At 43.5% G+C, this 24,610-nt stretch overlaps 1 protein-coding gene across 1 annotated transcript in view; it reads left to right on the top strand.

Moving 5' to 3' along the window:
- Nucleotides 1-21,058, top strand: part of C8A (complement C8 alpha chain) — a 62,761-nt gene extending 41,703 nt beyond the window's left edge. The window contains exons 8-11 of the mRNA XM_006146099.2: nt 10,544-10,675; nt 12,048-12,205; nt 16,197-16,419; nt 20,621-21,058. Coding sequence (XP_006146161.1) covers nt 10,544-10,675; nt 12,048-12,205; nt 16,197-16,419; nt 20,621-20,778 — 671 coding nt within the window. The 3' untranslated portion in view covers nt 20,779-21,058. The remainder of the gene's footprint in view (nt 1-10,543; nt 10,676-12,047; nt 12,206-16,196; nt 16,420-20,620) is intronic.
- The last annotated feature ends 3,552 nt before the right edge of the window (nt 21,059-24,610 follow it).

Here is a 24,610-nt window from a genome sequence, read left to right as displayed (position 1 = left end):
AAAGATGGGGATTCAGTTTCATCCTTCTGCAAGTGGATACCAGTTTTTCCAGCACCACTTGCTAAAAGGTTTTCCTTTTCCCAGTGGATTGACTGGTATCCTTTGTGTGGTTAGATTAAGTTTTAAAAATAATTTAGGAAAGGACTTCTTTCTATATTCTCTCCTAAACCCAATCCTGGGTCTGTTTGACCCAGTGATTGGGAGTTCTAACTGGGAGAATTGTGAAATTGCTTAGCTTGTGATTGTGCTGAAGCTGAGGCACAGAAAGCAAAGAATAACCATGGGGTGCTGGCCAAGGATGCTCAGACAGGTGAGCCTTCGACACTTGCAGGTCAGAAAAAGTATTTAAGTCAGGATGGCAAGTGGTTTTAATAGCAAATGCTACCTGGACTGCTGAGTTGAGGATTGTGACCCCAGGTATATGCTTAGCTGGAAAGTGCTATGATCAATTAGTGATGTTTATTAGAGGCAGGAGATTGGGAGAATGAGGACTCATGGGCTGTGTATTTACTATTCCTTCACTGGAATGAGACAAAGGAGACACAGAAGATTAAGCCATGTGTGGAGAGAAATTGGGCTGGGATGGACATATAAGCAAAGTGTCTCAACTTTCTCATACTTCCCATCACATTTATATATTGTTGTTCAAAAAGGCTCCTGGCAGAGCATTTCTCTCTTGCATAAAGTAGGAGGTAGGAAACACTCAATTCCAGAAGAAAACCCAACTCATAATCTAGTGTCCATCCATCTATCCATTCATCCAGTAAATACTCATTGAGCACCCATGATTTCTAAGAGCACAGGATGAAACACACAGACCCTGTCCTGGGAAATGTGCATTCAGCTAGGAGTTAAGAATTATAGGCATGGTGTGAAAAATGATTGAATAGAAACAAATGCAGTAGACGTACAAAGGAGGGAGCACCTGCTTTTTCTGCCCCTTTCATTTTCTAGACTCCAAAGACGTTCCAACCTGAGTTTCCAGGATATTAGGACTAGGAGCTTGCAAGGTTGAAAATGGTACTGGGGCTTTCTAAATAGGGAGTCACACGGGGGTGGCTGGACCAGCAAGTAGATTAGGTTGAGGAATAGGAAATGAGTATTCAGGGTCATCCACCAGCTGGACTCTTTTGTGGAGAGTTTGTCCCTGAAGCCTCTCAGAAGCTACAGAGAAGATGGCAAGCTGCAGGAACCAGGTAAGGATGAACACTGAAAACAGGAGGATCACTGCTGCCACTAGGTAAGATGGTCGGCATTCAGGTGAACATGTCTGGCTCTGCTCAGACCTTCGGCCCCATTGCTCACCATTGGGCTGTGCTGTACTGAACTCTGTGCAAGTCCCTGGACTTGCCACACTCACTTTCTTCTTGGGAATTTGCATGTGCTGTTCCTTCTACCTTGAGATTTACCATTTCTCCTCACCCCTCCCTCTTCACCTGGTTAATACTTATTCATCTTAGGTCTCTGCTTAGCTTACACAGAGCTCTTTCAGGGAGACTTTTTGTCTCCCCACTCTGGATTGGGAACCCATCTAAGTGCCCTTGGGACTTAGTTCTACGTATCACAATATCACAACTGCCTGTTCGCAGCATGCATCTTGTTAATGGTGTATTCCTAGAGTCTTGCCCACAGGCTCAGGCTGCCCCACAGCAGACACTATGTCTTTCCAGGTGAAGCAGCTCAGAATCCAAGGTATTCTCTGGAGATCTCCTTATATTCTTTAAAGTCAGGGTAGTATCCTAAAGGGTCTGAGCCAAATTGGACAATAAAGAAGGTGAGGTGGGCAGGCTGGATTATGAAAGGTCCTATATTCACGGCTAAGTAGCCTGGGATGGCCCAGCGGGTCTTTTGCTGTGCCCACTCACCAACCAGTTACCCAGACAGTCACTGGATTCTAACAAGCTCCAGGCTTTATCCCCTGTTACCATGACAACCAGGCTTCACGGTGATGGATGGTATTGATTGACTGACAGACTCTGGTGTCTTGGCTCTGTCCCCACTCTCCTCAAGTCATTTGCATACACATAGAATGGAGAGATTCTCAGTACCATCCTGATTTTGTCCTGATTTTGAATGTCCACTTTTAATAGCATTTGAAAAGATTCAAATTTAAAGGAGAAAAGATTCAAATTTAAAGGAGAAAAGCTGAGACGGTGTCAAACCTCTTCCCAGAGCCTCCCTGTCTCTCTGTCCCATAGGTAGTATAATGTGGCATAGAGAATATGGGGCTTCGGACACAGACCCTGCTCAATCTTAGCTTTGTTATTTACATACTGTATAACTTTGGCAAGTGGCTTAACTATCTCAGTTAAGTTTAAATTATAATAATTGTTCTCTTCAATATAAGAATCACTATATGGATTATGGAGTGATGTGTGAATCTCCAGAGAGCTAATACATGGAACCTCCACCCAGTTATTAACTGAGGCTCCCTCGTTCCTCTTCAGTGGTGGTCTAACAGTTTATACTGTAGAAATGCTGATGAAGAAAACGTGTTCTCCCAAACTCTTCAGCCTCCTCATTCTCTAATTTTCCAGATTCAGACTCAGGAGCCAAAAGCCTGAATGTAGCCTGCAACAGTGCTGCCAACAGCAGTAATAGTAACACATGACCGTTATTGCTCGTTCTGAGCCAGGCATTGCCATAAGCACTTTACATGGCATAGATGAACTCACTTAACCCTCTCAACAGCCCTATGAGGTAGATACTCTTAAAATTCCCACCTTACAGATGGAGAAACAGGCACAGAAGGGTTAAACAGTTTGCCCACATAGTAATTGTGTGAGGGCAGAATTCCAGCCCAGGCAGTCCCCACTTCAGAGAATGTTCTTCTGCCCCTGCTGCCTCTTGTCATGGCCAAAATCACTTGGAAAGGCCAGAGCCTCTGAAGATAAACCTTTATCAGGTAGAGGAGGACATGAGGCTTCAGTCTCAGCATCACCGGTAAGGAGATAGCTTCCTTGCTCAGGGACTTCTTATAGAATGAGGTGGGAAGGGAGGGCTTTGTAAGCTTCCTTTCGTGGACACATGGCATGTGATGGGAGTTTCTTTGCAGTCATACCAGTGTGGTGAAATGGAACACTCACCGAATTGTGGTAGAGCATGTTTTGCTTCAAAACTCGATTCTGGGACCAGCAGTTAGTGTAATGGCTATGTCGCTGGACTCCCACGTGGTCGCCCGCAGTTTGCCTCCTGGACCCGGTGGCTTAAACTCACACCGGGCGCGTGTGCGTGCATGCCCGAGATCCCGAGAGGAGAATGGAGAAGGGATTGTGGCATGGCCATCCCCCTGGGGGGGGATTTCTTGCTTTCTGTCTCTCTCTGGTGAGCGTACATGCCCTATAGCAAAAACCTCTTCCAAAAAAAAAAAAAGAAAACTTGATTCTTAGGCTTATAAGTCATATGACTTTGAACAAGTTACCTGATAATTATGGCTAAGATTTGAAGAACGCTCAATTGTGCCAGACATTGTTTTTAGGGATTCACTTGGGTAAACTATTATTATTCCCATTTTAAAGATAGGGAAAATAAAGCACAAAGTTAACTAACTTACTCAGACTCACACTGTTGATGAACAATGGAACTCTGTCCTCAGAGGTCACACTCTTCGCCATAGTTACTACGTTTTCCGACCCCATCAGCTTGTAATAAGGGTAGATCCTCTTTGCCCCAGAAGATTGTTGGAACCCTGAGATAATTCCAATGAAATTATTTTATAAAATGTCAGCTTTTCATTACTCATGAGATATTACAAAGCTGTGATTTGTATTTTCAAGTAAAGGAAGACCCATGATTGCCAAGCATTTTAAAGGTATTGTTTAGACAATTTGGGATCAGTCAATCCCTAAGCATTCCTGGGAGGCTTGGTACACAGCAGGCTCTGTGCTGAGCTTTGTAAATCCAGGAGATGACTTAGACACTTACAGTCTTACAGGAAGAACAGACCAAAAAATTGACAGCTACTAGGGTATGCTAAATACTATACTGGAGGGAAACATGAGGTATGGGGAGACAGAGACATAGGACCCTTGTGGAGTAAGGAAAGGCTGTCTGAAGCTGAGTGGAAGAAACTCAATGAAAAAAATAATGAGGGAACCAGCAGTTGGCATAATGGCTATGTCGCTGGACTCCCACGTAGTCGACCGCGGTTCGTGTCCCGGACCCGGTGGCTTAAAACTCACGCTGGGCACGTGTGCGTGCGTGCCCAAGATTCTGAGAGGAGAATGGAGGAGAAGGGATTGCGGCGTGACCATCCCCCCTGGGGGGTGATTTCTCGCTTTCTGTCTCTATGTCTCTCTCTGTCTGTCTAGCGAGTGCACCGCCCTACAGTGAAAATCTCTCAAAAAAAAAAAATGAGACTTTCCAGTCTAAGGGAACAGCACATGCAAAGGCACAGAGGTACTCAGACTATTCCCAGGTGGTTGGGAAGAAGCCTAAGTTTTAATGAATAAACAGAAGCACAAGGCGGCAGGTGAATTAACCAACACCTCCCAGCTAACCTGGCCACAGACTGACCAATCATCTTTGCAAAGTGGTGTCTAGAGATAGACTGTATGATTCTCTTTTCCTTTCTGAGGCTGCCTTTGGGGGCAACCAATGTAGCAAAGCAAGACTGCAGATAGCTCATAGCACACTAAACGGTATTTGCTTGTTGCAAAGAGATAAATAATGCATTACACCTGCTGTTTTCCACCTGATGCTTTTAATCTGAGGGATGACAGAGACTTGCAGTGTTCTGGAACCTCAGAAGTCAAGCTGCTGGTTCCGCCGCAGAGCCACATCAATGTAGGAGCTCTACAAAGGCAGGAGGACAGTTCTCATATTTGCGCCCTGGCCAAGACTAAGTGGGAAACAAGCTGTAGATTATGGCCACAGACATGTCCTGCCAAGAAGGAAAAGCAGCTCTTCTTGGGACCAGGTTGAAATGGGCAGATCCTACCTCTCATACCCACTCTCCACCATAGGTTCTTGGGGATCCTGACTGCCTTGTGTCTCCCTCTTTTCTACTGTGGAGTTTAGGTCATGCTGGCCTTTCTGAGCAGAGTCTTGCTGCCAAGAACAGTCCTCCACATGGTCTTCCTCTGCTCTCTATAGCCTCCTATTTTGTCCTGCCTGTCTGACATCCTTCCTCTGACCTCTGAAGAAGTCTTTCCTGACCCCGCTGCCATCTATCAGAGACCTCCTCACAAAATACAATGGTCTGTTCATTTATCCACACTTGATTGATTCTAAGCTCACTGAGATCAAGTACTCTTTTTAGTATTCCTTATTTTCCAGATGCCTGGCACATAGTAAAAAATTATTAGGTACTTATCGAAGGTGTCTCAAAATTTCCTTTAGTGTTCTAGTGTGTTCTTAAAGTTTTAGAATCTCAGCATTAAATGAGATTTTAAAAGACTACTGTTTGTTTTTTTTGGGGGGGGCGGTGTCAGCAGATGGTGTGGAGGTTAAGGCAGCTAGATCGATCTCACATGGCCAGTTTTGGGGTTTGAGTCCCGGACCTTGCCATGATTTATGTTGATTCTAAACTTGCCTTCCATAGCTTTTGTCATTTGGGTCCTAGTTCTTGTCTTTGTAACCACACAATAACCCTAATTCCTCTTCCTCAGAGCTACAGTCAGAAGAATTTAATCAGCTCTATTAGTCTCTCTTAAAGGGGGATCTTTCTTCAGGTAACTATCCCTAGTTTCCCTAAACATTCCCCAAGATAGAGCTTTGAAGTTCTTTACCTGCAAGCTTATTCTTGGCCAATTAGTCCCTATTTCTTTAAAAGTTATTTCACTGTAGTTAGAACATATAACATGGATCTACCCTCCTGACAACATTTTTAAGCATCTAATACAGTCTTGTTAACTATGGGGACAATTTTGTCAGCAGATCTTTAGAACTTACTCACCATGCATATCTGAGACTTTATACCCATGGGTTGGCATCTCTCCCTCTTCCTGTCCCCTGGCAAGCACTAGGCTACTTTTTGATTCTATGAATTTGACTAATTTAGAGACTTCATGTAGTTAGGTTCATGCAGTCTTTCTCCTTCTGTGACTGGCTTATTTCAGTTAGCACGATGTCCTCAAGCTTCATCCATGTTGTCATATATGGTGAGTTCCTTCTTTTTAAAGGCTGAATAGTGTTCATTGAGGGAAACTCTTTTATTTCCTTTTAAAAATGTGGCTCCCAGAACTTTATGCCTCCTCTGGATTTCTCTAACCTATGGGGAGGAGAGTGAGATTATCCCTACCTTTGTTTCACTCATTATAATTTTTCACTAAGTATCATTTTCATCAGGCTTCACTGCCGTCCTGAGCCAGGAGTAATCTAAAACTCCAAGGCCTTTTCTTTCGTTTATCTTCTGAGCTGTGCCTATTCCTCACCACACTTGTGCATTTGATATTTTGCCCCCAAGATGGGATATTAAAGCTTTCCCAACCAAGTCTCACTTTGCTCTGCTTCATCTAAGTGCTTTGGGGACCCTAATTCCTTACCTGAATTATCTATGGCTTTTTCTAGATCTCATCGTGGGTAAATACAGAGAACCTGGCTGCTGAGTCCATATATCCGAAGCACGGACAAAAGTTTTGACGGATATGAGGAAGAGGCTATTGCCCTGTGGCCAGCCAGCAGAGGTTTCTGTAGTACTCTGACATTCAACATCTGGTTCCAGACCCACTGTGTAGAGTCAGGGTGGATCCTGGCTTATAATAAGGATTCTGATTTTTTCAGAACTATAAAATCTGAATTGATAGAAGTGGGGCACAGAAATCTGTTTTTTGTTGGTGGTGGTTTTTGTTTTGTTTCGTTTTGTTTTGTTTAGGGCACATGCACTCACTGGAGACTAGAAACAGAAAGAGGAAAAGTAAGAAATCATCCCCCAGGGGGAAGGGCCATGCCATAATCCCTTTTCCTCCATTGTGTTCTTGGGATTTTGGGCATGCATGCAAATGCACTCAGCATGATTTTCAAGCCACTGGATCCCAGACTTAAACTGTGGTCAACCATGTGGAAATCTAGGCCTTAACCACTATACCACCTGCTAGTTCCAGAACTTCTGGTTTTAATAAGAACTCCAGATGATCTCAATGTATAGCCAGGTTTGGGCATGATCAACTCCAGAGTTGACAGAGAAAGACCAAAAGCCCAAAACAGGGATCAGCAGATGTCATGGTAGTTAAAGTACTGGATTCCCATTTGGCTGACCATAGTTCAAGTCCCAGACCTAGCCACTTGAAAATCATGCCAGACATGTGCATGCATGTCCAAATTCCCAAGAGGAGAATGGAAGAGAAGGGATGCTAGCATAGCCATCTCTGCTGGGGGTGATTTCTCACTTTCTCTCTCACTTTCCCTCTCTCTCTCTCTCTGAAGAGCACACGTGCCCTATAATAATAAACTAAGAAAAAGCAAAACAGAAAACTCCAAAACAAATTCCAGTTTGATCTGGTGCAAAGTTACCTACCAACTGAGGAACCCAGGCTGGTAGGATAGAGGTGGACCATGGCAAGGTACCACCTGGTTCTTTAGTCCATCCATACCGCCTACCCACCTGAGCAAGTCCTGCTCTGTGCTCCACACTTTGCTCCTTCCACCTCATCTCCCCCTACTCTTCTTTCATCTTCTGGTTCTGTGTCCTGCATTGAAACAAAGTTATTTTCAATTCCTGACTTTGGTACCAGGTTTGACCTCTTCTGCCCTCACCCTAGCTTCCTGATCTTGGTTTCCCAGAGGTCTCTGTAGACAGCTCTGATTTTTGGCATTTCCCACAGCTTCTGATGAGAAGTCCTAGTATATTGAAATAAGCAACTCTCAGGATACAAATTAACCTTCATTTAATACATTGCCCTGAACCTGCTAGTTTCTGAAGGGCAGGACCTTACTTATTCTGTTTCTCATCTTATTCATATTAGTTTTATTCTCAAGATAGCTACATGGCCTAATACACAATGTGCTGGAGATGGTACCCAGTAGATGCCTACTAAATTGTTCTCTCTGCAGAATTCTTTAGTCTGATGCTATAACTGGGATTAGTGAAAATACCACCAGCTCCTGAGCAGGACAGAATTGAGTGTGAATCTCGGCATCACCCTTTTTTAGCTGTGTCTGGCCTTAGGCAAGATAATTAACCTTTATGAACCATGGGTATCTCAACTATAAATGAGAAGTGTGGGCTAGGTGTCTAAGGGCACTCTCGCTCTCAGGTTCTATCATTTTTGTAAGTCACAGACTCCCCTTGCTGGCTGGTACCCTACTTTGGGGTCCTCAGAAGGCGATTCTTTGTAGACAATCATGTTGCTCAAATCAAGCTGGAACGCTCTCCTCCCAGCAGCACATGGCGTGCTGCCGGCAGATCTGCCACTAGCATAATCACTCCACAGGCATCCTCCAGCCTCCATTAATCAGCCGGTCCTGTCACTTTCATTCGGCTGCTCTCCGCTCACCTAAGTAATCGCTGTGGCTTCTGTCTGCGAATTCTTTTCATCCACTTTTGTTTATCTCTGTCGAAGTGTTTTTTTTAATCAAAACAATTAAATATGCTAAGTTTTCCTCAATTAGTTGGGCATTAAAAATTAAAAGTGCTTGAGAGGAAATGGCAGAAGCAGCCCTTCATCTGGTGCAGGGGCTGGTGCTAAGAGCCTCATTTCCTCCAGGCACTTTTGGCTGGGGAGCTCCTCAGAAACCGATAGCTGTGGGGTCAAGGAGGACTGTGGCTAAAGGGGCTTTTCTGATAAAAATCCCTTCCTTTTTCTTCAAAAGAGAACTATTTATTTTACTTATTATTAAGTTGTTATAGGGGGCATGTGTGTTAATCAGAGAGAGAGGGAGATAAAGTGAGAAAGCAAGCCACCAAGTCTGAACTCAAACTGCGATTGGCTATGTAGAGGCCCTGTGCCTTAACCATCAGACCACCTGCTGGTCCCAGATAACCCCTTCTTACCATAAATAGAAAGCTGAGGCCTACCCATGGGCTTTTTCCAAACTCAGACTCCTGATTTTGAAATGGTTTTTAGTTTATTTGTTTTTGCCATAAGGTGCATGCTTTCAACAGAGAGAGACAGAGTGAAAGTGAGACATCATCCCCAGAGGGTGATGACCATACCACAACTCCTTCTCTTCCATTCTCCGCCTGGGATTTTGAGCATGCATGCATGCACACACACCAGGCATGGTTTTCATACCCAGGTCTGGGTTTCAAACTGCAGTCAATCAAGTGGGAGGTCAGTGCTTTAACCACTGTGCCATCTGCTGGCTCCCTAAGCTTTGTTTGATCAGAGGCCCGTATCAAAGGACTCTTGGTACTCATTTACTATTCTTTTTTCTCTTTCATTTGTCAATCGTTTATTCTGAAAATGCTGTGCTAGAAGATGGTATGCTGCTGTACTGATGAAACAATGATGAAAATACAATTTTTAACCTTATAGTTTGCAGTTTAATGGAGGAATATAGGCAAGTAAACTTGAATGTTCAATTCTCCCTTGAAAATATTATAGCTAATCCTTAACACAGTTGAATGACAGGCCTAAACTGTTTTTGCCTTGTGGTTGTCAGAATAGCACCATGTCTAGTAATAACTATTTAATAGTTGTAGTTAAAAGGAATGATTTCAAAATACAAACTCCAGTATGCAACTTTCAGAAGACGCTTTCAGGTAGATGCAGTTGAATTCTGTAGCATTGTCAGTATCTTGCTCCAGTCTACTGACCTAGCCTTATCTCCCCAGGCAGGCCTATGGTTGGAAATCCAGTTCTGTTCATTTATAGGCTGTATGATCCGAGCACAGGGGCTTAACTGCTTTCACAATTGTTTTTGTTTTGTTTCTGATCTGCAAAATACAGGTTTTTCAGTGAGTCCTCAAATGGAGACAAAGCAAAGATAGTTCATATGAGACTGACAGTCTTTGTAAGGTCTGAAGGGCAGGCAGACTTCCCACAGTAATTTATCCATCTTCTAGCAGGAATCTATTCTCTTTGGGATGCAAAGTAAACCTGGGCAAAAAGAACTGTGACCAACATAATCAGGCACAAAGGACATTGGTAGCTCTGAAGACCATCTGATCCAAAAATGCTGCACGGATTAAATGATGTTTGAGTAGAAGCTTGAGTAGACATTGGATCTGTGCTTAAGAGGGAGAGGAGAAAGCCCTTTATATTCAGAGGCAGCTGGTGCAACATTGCCAAGTGACAATGGTGTCCATCACGGGCCAGGCACTGTGTTAGGGGACGGGGCATGTGGAGTTGGATGAGACAGAATTATTGCCTCAAGGGGGCTCAGTAGAGAATGGGCAAAGGAAAAGAAGCTGGCAGTTTGGAGTGCATGTGCAGGCCATATTCTTTTGCAACTAGTAGTGTAATCCATATTCTTTTACATTTCAAGGAGTACTTGAATTGGATCATATAAGAGAAAACTGAAACTGTTCAAGAACTGGGATTTTAACCCAGATCTCTTAGACTCCAAAATTGAAGCTAGTTTTTACTACTGTGAGCAGGTTGTACCTTCTCAACTGCCTTTAGTGTCAAAGCATTTTTGTTTCTTTGTCTCCCTGCTATAGGTGTTACCAGCAACGATATCCAGTCTTGCTTTGGTGCCTCTTTGGGCATTGAATATGCAATTAAGGATGGCCTATCAGTTGAAGGAAGCTTATCAGGAAAACACTGTGAAAGACCTGGATCTGGCAATACTGGCAAGTATTTAGCAATGGGTCTCCCCAAAAAAGAAACCAGACTTTCCTTTAGACACATAATCAGGACATGGGAGCTATTTTTTTTTTCCCCTGACTGATTCCATTTCAGTCCCTCATTACACTGCATGGATATTAAATACCCCAAACTAAGGATCTGTATGTAGTCATTGTATATACATGCATGTTTATATGTATGTATGCACTGAAATCACTTTAGAATACTTGGCTTTGTGTGGCACACCCTTCAAAATTTCAAATACTAGCCAAAGACACAGGTAAGAACTGTAACAAAAAGGGATATGTAGACAGAATTTAGAGAGTGGGGTATTAGAATGAATGCTCATCAGGTTACAGTTCAGACCCAGGAAACAAGTCTGTCGGAAGATGAGAACACAATTACCAAGTCCAAGCTCAAAGAATAATTATTAGAGAAGGGCTGTCTGTCCATGGATCTTAGTAATATTTCTTGAACAAGTCAATGTGAGTGCTCATGTATTCACGTACTGATTCAGTCATCATACATATACTATTTTGTGGGAGGTAGGAGACACAGAAGAGAAAGGGATTATGAAACGGTTTATGGTATAGTGAGTGCAACAGATACTAAACAGTTTCAAGTTAGGGGCTGGCAGGTGACGTGATGGTTAAGGCTGCTGGACTCCCACATGGCTGACCGTAGTTTGAGTCCCGGACCTGGTGGCTTGCTTTCTCACTTTCCCTCTCCCTCTCTCAGTCTGTCCCTCTCTGGTCAAATTAAAATAAATAAATAAAGTTAAATAAAATAATTCTTAAAATCACACACACACACACACACACACACACACACACACACACACTCAAGTTACTCTAATTGCATTAGATTGCTCATGTCTCAGAGAGCATTACTAAATTGCTCCCCTTCTCTGATGTCCTGGCCTCCTTTCTCCATTTACCTGGAAAACACTCACTTTTTAAGACAACTCACGTTTCTTCCTGATCCCCTCTCCCTGCTACTGCATGTCTGGCCACTTCTTTCTCTACACCCCTATTGAGTCCCTATAGTAACAACTACAGCACCTATAATATTCTACTGAACATATTTGGCATGTAACAGCACTGAGTAGACATTTAATGAGTGAATGAATGAATGAATGACCATCCATTTTACCATCCTCTTTTTTTCGGCCATGTCTGCTCTTCTCCAGAGGATGGGTCTATTTCTATGGCTTGGCCCTTCCCTTCTGCCTTGTACTGCTAATTAACCAAGCAGGGTAGAATAGAAAACAGCGCTAGGGTGAGAGCACATACTTGCCAAATTTCCTAAGTGGAGCTTGCCAACCACTCCTTTGACTTTTTGGGAAATGAACTAATGTGGTTATCCTCTTGATGGCAGAAAGAAACAAGGAGGACACGATTGTGGAAGACATCATTTCTCGGGTGCGAGGTGGCAGCTCTGGCTGGGGCGGTGGCTTGACACAAAACGGGAGCATCATCACATACCGTTTCTGGGGGAGGTCATTAAAGTATAATCCTGTTGTTATCGATTTTGAGGTAAGTCTTTTCGCAGTTGAAGAAACTCTACGTCCATGAGGAATGAAAGTGAAGCAGACCAGATCATTTCATATTTCTTATTATGAGCCCATCAAAGAACAAGATTAAATGTAACGGCACGCTGAACTGGTGGCCTTGCCCAAGCTCGACTACAGGCAGTGCATGACTTCAGACCTGGGCCGCTGGAGAGCTGAGATCAGAACCTGAACATGTGGTCAGCGTCTAGTTTTACTCAAGCAGTCCCAGGAGTTCTTCAGGGTCAGACCACATTAAGCAAATAATAATTTGCATTTGTACAAAAGAGACTTTAAAAATCACATCTGCTAAATTAGGAGTTGGCAACTTTTTTCTGTAAAGGATCAGGGAGTACACATTTTAGGCTTTGTGGGCCAAATATAATCTGACACACGGTAGCAGCAGCAGTAAGAGTAACTTGTTCTTTTTTTCTCTTCTTCACACTCTCGAGAAATGTAAAAAGTATTCTTATAACAAAGGCCATATGAAAACAAGCTGTGGGCTGAAGACTAGACCCAGGCTGTAATTTGTTGCCTCTGCCCTAAATGATCTCATCTCTTCATCACATTAAACCTCTGGCTTTGATATGATATGATTCCCTCCATTGAAAATATAAGGAAAGTGAGGCTCTGAGAAAGCAGGTGAATTGCTTAGGGTCACAGAGCTCATGTGTGTAGTGCCTGGATTTTAGACCGTTGGACTTTGTATCCAGTTCCTATTTTCCTGTATGCTAGCTCCTTTCTTAAAGCAGAGGCTTTCAACCTTTCCAGGTGATTTTGCTCACCAGGGAAAATCTGGTAACATTTGTGATTGTCGCAACTCATAGGGGGAGAAGGTGGTGCTACTACCTCTATAAGGTAGAAGCCAGGTATGCTGCTGAACATCCTGTAATGCACAGAATAGCCCCTGCGACAAGGAACTATCTGGCCCCAAATGTCAATCATGGCGATGGAGGGAAGCCACGCCTTAGATCTCTAACTTCACAAAGGGAATACAACGATTCAAACTGCAAAGGAAGAGTTTCACCTTAGCCTTTGTCAAACTACTTCTGTCAATACATGGAGCAGTCCATCAAGCAAAATGAAAGATTTTATTTCAAACTTCTAAACAAAACATCATTGTTTTCTCACCCATTTCCCTACCTTTGCCCATTTTCCCACATATATTTAAAGTCTAAGGTGTGAGTATATTCTTCCTCTTGAAAACCAACAGTTAAACCCAGTCTATTACAACTCCTTGCTTTCTATGAAGAAAGAAGGCAGATGGATTAACCTTGATTTTATTTCTTCTCCAATAAGTAAGAGACCATTTTCACGCACCTGTAATTCACATAAGGTCTGAAAATTGCTAGCACCATCCTATTAGTGATTTGGACGAAAACTATAAAATTGATATCAGGAGTAATATATAAAGTTTCATGGGCAAGAGATAAACTTTGCGTTTGCCTTGAGCAAACTTCCAAGACAGGTGCATGATTTGGAGAAGACCAAATACTATCTTCTGGTAAAAAGAGCCTGGGCTTTTGTGGGAAAGAAGGAGGAGACAGACATAGCTGAGGTCATGGCTCAGCCACATTTTTGACATGTGATCGTGCAGAAGTTATGTCACTCTCTGGTATCCTGAGCTCTGGTATCCTGTTCTGTAACATGGGGTTAAGTAACCAGCAAAAACCTCATAGCCAACCAATGACAGAGCCCAGCATGAGCCATGTCTGACTCTAACATTCACAATCTGTCACCACCCCTGAGAAGTCTGGACTTAACGCATTAAGCCACTGGCAAGTTTTAGAGTAAGGAAGTGAAATAGCTAGCACTGTGCTTTACACACAGAATGTTCCCAGGGAGATTGAGGATTAATCGAAAGAGAGAGAAAGAGGGGGAGGGACTACAGATAAGGACTGACCACTTAGGGGTTCTTTGGATCCTCATGTTCAGGGAGGAAGCAGTGTTTTCTTCACTTGTATACCCATGAGCTCAAAAATACTATTTATAGCAGGTACTCAGATTGAGTGAATGTAGAAGCCACACCATGTTGCTTTATGTTACACGTTATGTGGGTATATCTTGTGTGTGGATGTAGTATGTGTTGTGTGTCATCTTGTGTTGCTTTATCACTTGTCTTTTCTGCCTCTATTTTCACATCTGTAAAACGGGGACAAGATCATGTCCAATATCTTTTCTAGCTCAAACATTCTAAGATTCTTTTTCTCCTTCTCTCCCGTCTCTGAAGTCCCATCAGCCCTCCAGGAAGGAGTACTTCCTTTGTTCTTCTGTTCTTCTGGAGGGTGCTGGGAAGAAGTATGAGATGGGGGACTGAGTGCTGAGCTGGAAGGTCAAAGGGAAGTTGCCCAAAGGTCCTGGACTTCCCTGGAACTGGGAGTCATCCTTCACCAGGGCCACAGGGCAGCTCATTCTGCAATGACTTCCTTACAATGGGGTCACAGTCACTGGACTTCCAGTAAATGATCTCCCCTTGGCTGGGGGCCTGACCGGTCCTGGCATTACCTACCTGGTGACCTCAAGGGCAGCCCCTGACCACAGGCCAAGGTCTGATTGCCACAGGTTTTTCAGTACACATTTCCAGGAACCCAGTCAAGGGTATTGCAAGAGCCTTCTGTGGACTTTTGCTTCCAGAGAGGTAAGACTGTCCCAGTGAGGCTCAGTCCTATCACTGACTTGCTCCATGACCTCAGCAAGGCACATCCCCTCTCAGGGCCTCAGATTCCTCCCCTGTGAGATGAGAGATCTGGAGAGGAGCTTGCATTTTATGATTGTGTTAAAATATACAACATTGTAAGCATGTTGAGGATAACCATATATACAGGCAATTTGAAAAACACAGGCTTCTTTTTTTAAACTATCAACACAGCTAATAAAAATGGTGCTTTATTGGATATCATTTTTCCCTTTTACAGTGGTATCTCACATTCATTACTTCTTCAGATCCTCATAAGAATTCTAGGCAGTGGGTATTATTTCATTTTATAGATAATGAGCGTCAGGTTTACAGAGGGGCAGTTAAGAGCCTAGGCCACAGAGCAGGAAGCAAGCAGCATTCATTTAGCTTTTACTATAGAACAGGCCTTTCTCATCTATCATCTCCATTGCTCCAATAAACCTGGAGAGTGCAATGACTGCGCTCACTTTACAGCTGCGAAAGGCACCAGCTTCACACAATTGGAAGTGGTAGAGTTCAAAGCCAGTTTTCTGGCTCTAGATTCAAATCTCTTTCTACTGTATCTATACTCAGCCTGAGGCTGTGTTGCTGCCCAAAAGACATTGGCTAATATCAGGAGATGGTTTTAATTTTCACAACGGAAGGGTCCTACTGGTATATAGGGGGTAGAGGCCAGGGATGCTGTCCCCACCACCAACCAAGAACTATCCTGTGAAAATGCAATCGAGCCAGGGTTGAGAAGCCCTGGCCTATGGTCATACCTGGAATAGGTTCCTCTAATGTAAATGACTCCTCACCCAGACCACCACTATCCTCACACCATTAGGAGATTCTCTCAGCAAACAGAACTACCTATCAAGAACTTCATTAATTCCTGCACTGAAGGTCAGCAACAACAACTAATAAATAAATACAAATGCACTATGTTCATCTTGCTTTCTAAAAGTATTGGAGGGGGCAAATGCATTGTTGCCAATAACCTGTAAACTCTCTTCTTACTCTGTAATTGGGAGAGCACACAGTAAGTAGGTCCATGTTCAGAGTGGCTCTTGCACTTACTTTTATGACTGTAAGCCAGTCATCTGGATACTCAGCCTCCTTTTCCTCATCGATAAGCTGGGAAGTTTAGTACTTACTTTGCAGAGTAGCTGAGAGGGCCCAAGATAGTGGGATAAAGTTGGGGGTCTGCCTCTGTGTTTGGCATGGTTCAGGCCTTCTAAAAGCTTGGCAGCCAGTCCTTGGGCTCTAGGAGAGCGAACAGAGCCCAGGGAGGTGCCCTGTGTTCTTTTTGTACCTGCAGATGCAGCCCATTCATGAGTTGCTGCGGCATACAAACCTGGGGCCTCTGGAGACCAAACGCCAAAACCTGCGCCGAGCCTTGGACGAGTACTTGATGGAATTCAACGCCTGCCGCTGTGGTCCCTGCTTTCATAGTGGGGAGCCCATCCTCGAAGGCACCAGCTGCAGGTGTCAGTGCCACGTGGGTCGCTCAGGCTCGGCCTGTGAGCGAGTGGCGACAGAGGGTAAGGCCCACACAACCCCACTCACTTCCAGCTCCTAGTGGCCTGTTCAGAAAGGACCCTGGGGTTCCCATCCCCTCCTTTCTGAATGTTCTCATCCACCACCCTAGGATCTGCACTCAAGTTCTATGGCTGAGCCTCCTCCCCCAACACATTTAACAGCTCTTTGGCTTTCTCCCTGCCATGAAGACCCTTTTTCAAAAGAGAACAGCCTCCTACCAAGAGGTACAGGACATTAGGATTCACTTCTAGAGAGATAAGCAGGCTTCCTAAGGCTTCCATGACAAACGATCATAAAGCAAGTAGCTTAAAACAATAGAAACCTATGGTCTCATATTTCTGGAAGCTCAGTACCCTAAATTGCAGGCCTAGTGGCCAGGTTGTTTTGTTTCTGAGACAGGCAGAATGTGTCCCGACTCTCTCCTAGCTTCTAGTGGTTACTGGTAATCCTTCGTACCCAGTGGCTTACAGATGCTTCACTCCAGTCTCTGCCTCCACCCTCACCTGGCCTTCCTTCCATGTCTCTGTTTCCTCATTTTAAAGAACACAATTCATTGGATTAGGGCTCACCCTAATCCAGGATGACCTCATTGTAATGTGATTCATCTGCAAAGCCTTATTTTCAAACAAAGTCACATTTGCAGGTCATGAAGGTTTAGACTTCAGCATATCTCTTAGGAGAACACAATTCAATCAACTATAAGGGATAAGTAGTTGTCATTATGGTGTAAGGATTTATGACTAAAAATATGATTGGGTAAAATAAGGCTTAAATATATATAGCTGTAGTATGAAAAGACCAGGGTAGAAAGGTTTCAATCAGGGATTCAAAATCCATCCTTTAAAGATGAAGTCTAGGGATATGGATGAGAATCCCAGATATTTAATTAACACATTGTGAGACACAAGTTAGACACTTCTTTCTGAGACTCAGCTTTCTCATCCAAATTTTCTTTGAGCTCAGAGCATCTATACGCATGTCCCAATCCCTAAGCCTAGTTCTCCAGGCATGTAAAACTGCTTATATAGTAGATGGAATGATGGAAAACCCATGGGCTACCAAATGAATGCATAAATCTATCTCAGCTGGCTACTGCAATGGAAAAAATATGAAGGGAAAATAAAGAAGTATGGATAGCTAAATGTAAGGGACCATGAAACTATTGAAGCACAGGATGGATGCAGTGGGAACCGTGTGGTGCAACAATTGTGTGGAAAAGGTAGACCAAGCATATAGATCCAGGTCAATCAGTGAGAGTCAACAGCATGATATAGACACCCCCAAAATGAAGGGCTAGTTTCACAGAAGTAGAGTGCCCAGAACAAGATGCTTCTCTGATGCACAAGGAGCTTTGTCCTTGATGCCACACTTAGCAAAACAAAGTGAGTGACCAAAAGGAGTTGGAAGACTCAACCCTGTGTTCTAAGAGGAAAAGATGGAAAGATTGGGAATTTGGGGTATGGAGAAGAGAAGATTCAGAGGGACAAATTCTACATGAACTACCATGTGAAAAGGGATGAGACTTGTTTCTTGACCACCTAGATTAATTTGTAGGACTAATGAAGAGACGCTATAGCAAAAGGAATTTGCCTTAACAAAGAAGGACTTTCTTCTGCATATGTTGTGGTATGCATAAAGCCAGGGAGATGGATGGATAACCACTTGTCAGGAGATTGTAGAGAGATTTATTCATCCAATGAATGGCTGGGCAAGACGTCCTCAAGAGTTCTTTCATCCCCAGAATCTCTGAGTCTAAACAAAGGATGGCAACATAATGAACAGTTTGAAACTTAAAATCTTGAAAATCATCTTGGCTTGGGAGAAACCATACATACCAATTTATTTAGAAGTCAATAGAGATCTCCTCTCTGGTTTTGAGGCCATGGTGAGTTATTATTTCTTCACTGAGAGACTAAATGGAGGCCAGATGGCATAGCTCTGATGTCAAATCATCCTCTGAATATCAGCACTGCCAGTTTTCTTCTGGGATACTCTATAAAATGAGATATAACAGTACCTTCTTCACAGGTTGTGCTGAAGATTAAATTAGGTCACTCATGTGGCAGGCTCTAATAAGCAAGAGGAAGAGATATCTCCATGCAAGATGGTCCACTTGGTAGAGAATCTGTCCTTGTCTAAATCCTTCCTTTGCTGGCAGAGGAAGTACAGTTTGGGTCTCAGTGAGCTGCCTGGTAACCTATAGGAAACATTCTGAGAGGAGTAAGCCAAAAGGGTGAATGAAAGCCAAAGTCCTTCTGAAGGAAGGTGCAGAGAATAAAAACCATGGAGGCTATCTACAGGGCCAAGCCTGGCACACAGTTTTCTTGTGTGAATTGGAAAAATTCACTGCTCGGTAGGTGGGTGAATTTTAAGGGAAAAAGAAAACCACCCACTGATACAGCCCAGCTCCAGGTCCCCTTTTCTAACTTTCCAAGAACAGCATGGACTGGGTTGCCCTCCCCAACCCTGACCCATCAGCTGGGCAGCTTTTTGAAAGGGACCATATATGAACACATTTATTTCCTCAAGAACCTTACAAAATGAATGATATTATTAGCTCCAATTTACAGGTGAGAAAAAGGGGGCAGGAGGAAGGTTTGATAACTGCTGGGAAATGGAAGAAGCCTTTAGACCCAGGCCGTCTGATGGCATGACCCAAGCTCTTCACCATTACACTCAACTTATTCCAAAAGTCAGGAAATGTTGAAAAGTATAGCGGATTTGAGACAATTTCGGTGACTATCATCTTTGAATAGTGGGGAGAGTGAGTATGTGCTAGTTTATGATTACCAGCTTGACTTGGCTTAAAAGGCTGGATGTGAACCCTGCCTGGGTAATTATTATTATAGCACACCAAGAACCCTTAGAACAAGTGATTTTCTTGAATCTCTGTGTGCACGACCTAGAGACACAGAGAAGAGGGAATATAGGCTACTTGGACAGGGTTCTTCAATGGTCTAGTGTCAGGCCCAAGGATAGCCATGTTGTCCATACAGTGGACATTGAAGAAGGTGGACATGATACTAATGATCTGGTAGGAGGGTAGGGGACAAAAGACTGGACCAATTTTTCAAAGCTCAATTTCTTCTGCATTCAGTCCCCCTTATATTCAGTCAGTTTCAGGCAGCTCATAGTGCTCCATTAACCTTGTTTCAAGGAGGGTGTAGATATCAGGGGACCTTGGGGCTACCATTCTGAACTTCCAGCCTGACACATTGGGCTGGCCAGAAAATCTAAGGCCAGGGACCCATCAGAGTCCAGAAATTTTCCAGGCAAACTTTTGCCTGTGGGGACTGAGCCACAGAGAAGGGAGAAATAGGAACAGAGGACCCTGCTGTGGCTACCCCATCAGGGAGTATAATTACAGAGCTGGAAGGGACTTGGAGATAATCTAATCCAATAATATTCATACTGTGATCTAAGGAGCCTTGGGGTCTTAGGGGCTGCCACAGGGGAGGAGGGAGAGCCTGATAGACACCCCAGCTTCAAATAGAACAGCTCTCCTTTTATCTGACTTAGATGCTGGGGCCCATGTAAAATTTCATTTAGGATAACAAAATTGTGATAAAAAAGATGGAAAAAAACTATTAGTCCATCCTTATATAAGAGAGTCAAAGCTCAGGTTGGGAAGAAATGGGCTTGCCCAAAGGCACAGAGCCAGTAGGAAGCAGCAGCCCCAGGCTAGGAAATTCTATGAGCTGGATTTCCAGGGACTTTCCATAGTCAGTGCTGTGCTCTGAGGCAATGAACCGAGCATCTGTCATCCACCATGGCTTCATTGTCAGATTCTGAGGGGTTTGACTTGCAAATCTTCATACAAAAACCCAGCATTCCTCTTCAGAGAGATGTGTGACTGACTCTTTGCTCCAAATCTCCAGCTGGGCATGCTCCCTGCTCTTCACACCCTCCTGTGTCTGTGTCATTCTTCAGAGAAGCACGGGTCTGCATTCCTCTGCTATCCATCTTCCATGGAACTGCAGATTCCAATTTCATGAGATAGGCTCCCAGCGGCCTCTTCTCACTCTATCCAGAGTTTCAAATTAAGTATGAGGCAGTAAGCACAGAGGTCGTGGTTGGCTGCCCCAAGGCATTTTCCTGAGGAGGGATTTCAGGCCACTGAAGGGCAGTGGGATGGCCCTCCCTTCTCACCTTCCTACAACTTCCACTTTGCTAAACTCCTCCCCTGGGAAATTTTCTCTGCAGGAACCAAAGCTGTTGGGAATGGTCATTGGAGCTGCTGGAGCTCCTGGTCTGCATGTAGTGGAGGCACTCAGCAAAGGAGGAGAGAGTGCAACAACCCTGCACCCCAGAATAGAGGGGCTTCATGTCCAGGGCGGAGTGTGCAGACCCAGGCTTGCTGAGTGCACCCGGCAAGGTCAGGCAGTCTGCTGCCACCTGCACTGCTACTGGATGAAGACTTCTTTCAGCTGAGAGAACATGCAAATCTACAGCTTTTTGTTGTTGTTCACAGCACTGTAAGGTTTCTTCTAGCTTGAGCCTCAAAACTCTTGCAGTCTCTGCCCAGTTCTAAACTGCTTTTAGATATTTGTTTCAGCAGCAAACCCACTTTTTGTTATCAATTTTCTTTCTTAGCCTATAAGGTTGCTATAATAATAAACTGGGTGGCTTTTAAGTAACAGAGACTTATCTCTCACAGTTCTGGAGACTGGGAAGTCCCAGATCTAGGGGCCAGTAGACCCAAGGTCTGATGAGGGCTAGCTTCTTGGTTCACACATAGATTAATTTACCAAGTTCTCACTTGATAGGAGGGGTGATAGAGTCTCTGAGGTCTCCCTTATAAGGGCATTAATTCCACTCACGAGGGTTTAACCTTCTTGACCTAATCTTCCCAAAGTTCCCACCACCCAACACTTTGTGGTTAGGATTTCAACATGTAAATTTTGGTGGGACACAAACATTCAAGTCATAGCATGTATCTTCAGCCGCCTATAACCTGTGACTCTTTAGAATCTATTTTATTCCAAGAAATGATACTCTTGAGGACAGAAATTCATTCAGATTATCCCCAGAGGCTAGGGACGTATCTTGAATACAACAGGGACCTAGTAAGCAACTGTTAATTAAATGAATGAGTTAAAGGATCACTTCATAGATGGAGTCCATATTGGGCACCTTCACAGAGTGGAAAGTGGATTTGGACAGGCCATCTAGGGACAATTAATGCATCTTCTCTGACCCACCCATCTCTCTGGGAGAGCCAACCACAGCACTCATCATGTCTTAGAGAACATGTTTGTTGCATGGAAGCCTCTGTTTATCTATCAGTTTCCCCTACTGTGAGCTCCCTGAAGGTTGTATCTACTTTCCCAGTGTAATAGGAACTCTGGAAATGTCTGGTGACTGACATATTTAGGCACTCTTCAAAAAGTTCGTGGAAATGTGTATTCTAAAACACTATGCATGGATTACAAAAACTTTTTGTGCAAAAATAAACTCATATTTCACTTCCATTTTTTTTTTCAGAAACTTTTTTGAAGTTTCCTTGTATATTGGTGCTTTATATCTGTCCAGAGTTCTCAATCTTTTTAGGTTAGTACTAAGACATATATACATAAAACTATCAAAGGAGATGTTAGGGCCACAAGACATAAAGGTCAAAATATTTGTGGCACACAAAATAAATGCCAAAGAGGCCAGGTGAGAAAGCGATTTACCTTTTCATGAGTATGCATGGCATGGGGCATGACCCAGGCCAGAAGGATCTTCCAATAGGTCAATAGAAAGGTGACCTTTGAGATTGAAATGCAGCATAAGACAAAGTTAGAAGGTACAAAAAAACGTTGTGGGGGTATGCAGGCAGGTATGCATATAATGGGCAGGGGAGTAGTGAACATAGTGAATGTAGATAAATTAAGGCATTAATACATCGAGGACATGCCTGTCACACAGTAAATTAACATCACCAGTGTTACTATTACTACTACTATTGAAGCATATGGTTTAGAAGTTCATTTCTTTACTTTTTAGAGCTTCTATCTGAAAGAAGAAAAAAAGGAAGACTCTTTTATTGCTTTTTATCCTCTCAGTTTGTAAATTAATTTACATTGATCATTAATTTACATTCATCATTTATTGGGGACTAGCCATTACCTGCTGGAAAGTGACCTGAGGCCAGATTGGTTAGGTCAAGTGGGCAATTTACAGAGGACACTTCATCCTGATCTAAAAACAGTAGTTCTCAACCTTGGTTGCACATTAGAATCACCTGGGGAGTTTTAAGCACTCTGCTGTCCAGAGGCTGCACCCAGACCAATTAAATCTGAATCACTAGAGTAGGAGCCAGACATCAGTAGCTTTAAAAGTCCCCTAAGTGATTCCAAGCGCAGCCAAGGTTGAGAACCCTTGAGAGTGGAGAAGCCACAATATATTTTTAGGGGAGGGATTGCGTGACAAAAAAGGGTAGGAACAGGAAGGTTTACCTACACTACTTTATCTAGTCTTATCAAGGACCTCTAAGGTAAAAAAAAATTGGGTCCTATTTTGTAGCTAAGGAAATTGTGTTGCAGTGAGGTGGTGCAGCATGGGTCATAGAGCTGGTAGGCCAGGGTTTGAATGCATTACAGCAAATAACGGTTTCTCCCTAACTCTGTCCCTCTGCACTGGGTCGTTTGCCAGTGGAACAATGTGTAGGCTAGTTCGTGGGGTTCAGGTGGAGGGAAAAACCCAAGGCAAGCAGGCTTACTAATAGGTAAGTATAGTAGTCTGGGCACAAGATGAGATCTCTGGGGTTAAGCAATTGCCTGGATGATCTGTGAGCTCACACCACCAGCTGAGCAAGACTATCTTCCTGTCATGTGAGCCAGAGACCCAGGCCAGCATCTCTCCCACTCCTCTAAGGATGCTGTAGCTCAAGCAGTTTTAGAAATTAAAACGCAGTGGCAGTTTTAAAAGTAAAAACCCTTTACCAGATCAACACGTTTCCCTTTTCGTGAGTAACTGGCTCCCACAAAGCAAAAAGGCATAAAAATCACCCAATGTATTCTCCCTTTGGTCCTTTAAGAAGATCTATAATCTACGGGTTTATAGGTAGTGAGTGTAAACACATGGTGTTAAAGATATAATCTTCAGCTTGACAAGGTATCTTTTGAAAAGTAAATTAATGACAGAATGAAAAGCAATAAGTAGAGGCTATTTCTTTCCTTTTTCCCTCTTTGAAAGGTGAAGATATAGAGTTCAGCACTTGATGAATCTCTTCTGAGCTGTATGCCTTTAGGGTAAAGAAAATGGACAGAAAAGAAGGGTAGGCTTCAAAAGCCACATTGCAGAGAGAGATGGCAAAGTGAAGCCAGCGAATGTCTTGAAAGGAAGTGAGTATGATGCAGATGAACATGTTGAAGGGCACATCTCTTCCCTAAGGAAAATCTGGTCTGCTATCCCTTCACCTCAGAAATGGGACAAATACTCTCTGGTGACCCCTCACGCTTGGTGCTGGAGGTTCAGGAAGGAATCAGACATAGTCTAGCCCTGGAAGAATGCACAGACAGGGGGAGGAGAGCTCTGAAAAGGGTAATGGGCAAGAAGCCTCGAGGCTGTGGGAGAGAGCCCAGCTGGGGGAGCAAGGACCACAGCCTGGAGGAAGAGAGGACAAACAAGAAATGGGAGTCAGAAAAGCAAAGAGTTGAAGGTGGGACACACTCACTCAGGAGAAATGGCTTGGGCAAAGTCATAGAGCTGGTAAACAAGATTGGGGGCAGGATGGAGGTTTCTTCTCAGTTCGTTGGGTGTAGGTGCTGGTCTTAGTTGGGCTAGTGATAGCTGAGTTTGTAGCTGGTTTGGCCACTGGGCCTTCCCTGAGGGCAGCCAATGCTTGGTTCTAGGGAGATTCCCATAGCTAGCTACTTCACAGCCCTTTTTCTGCTTACCTTGGGGTGCTCTTGGTGGTTCCATACCCTGTGGCTATGGTTAGAAAGGCCAAGAATTTCAAACTGAATTCACAAGGTTCTCTCTGGTCTGAGGCTGACAGATACCTCTATCTTTTTTCTTAATTTTTCTTATGATTTCTAATTTACATATAATACTGTACATATTTATGGGACACAATGTGGCTTTTCAAATATGTATATAATGTATAATGATCAAACCAGGACAATTAGCAAATCCACCATCTCATACATTCATCATAACCTTGTGTTGTGCACATTGGAAACCCACTTTTCTAACTATTTTGAAGTA

Source organism: Tupaia chinensis, unplaced genomic scaffold, assembly GCF_000334495.1.
Source record: "Tupaia chinensis unplaced genomic scaffold, TupChi_1.0 Scaffold000165_2, whole genome shotgun sequence".
NCBI classification, from domain to species: Eukaryota; Metazoa; Chordata; class Mammalia; order Scandentia; family Tupaiidae; genus Tupaia; species Tupaia belangeri.
Note: the sequence above shows the minus strand (reverse complement) of the source record. Positions and strands in the feature narration are given on the sequence as shown.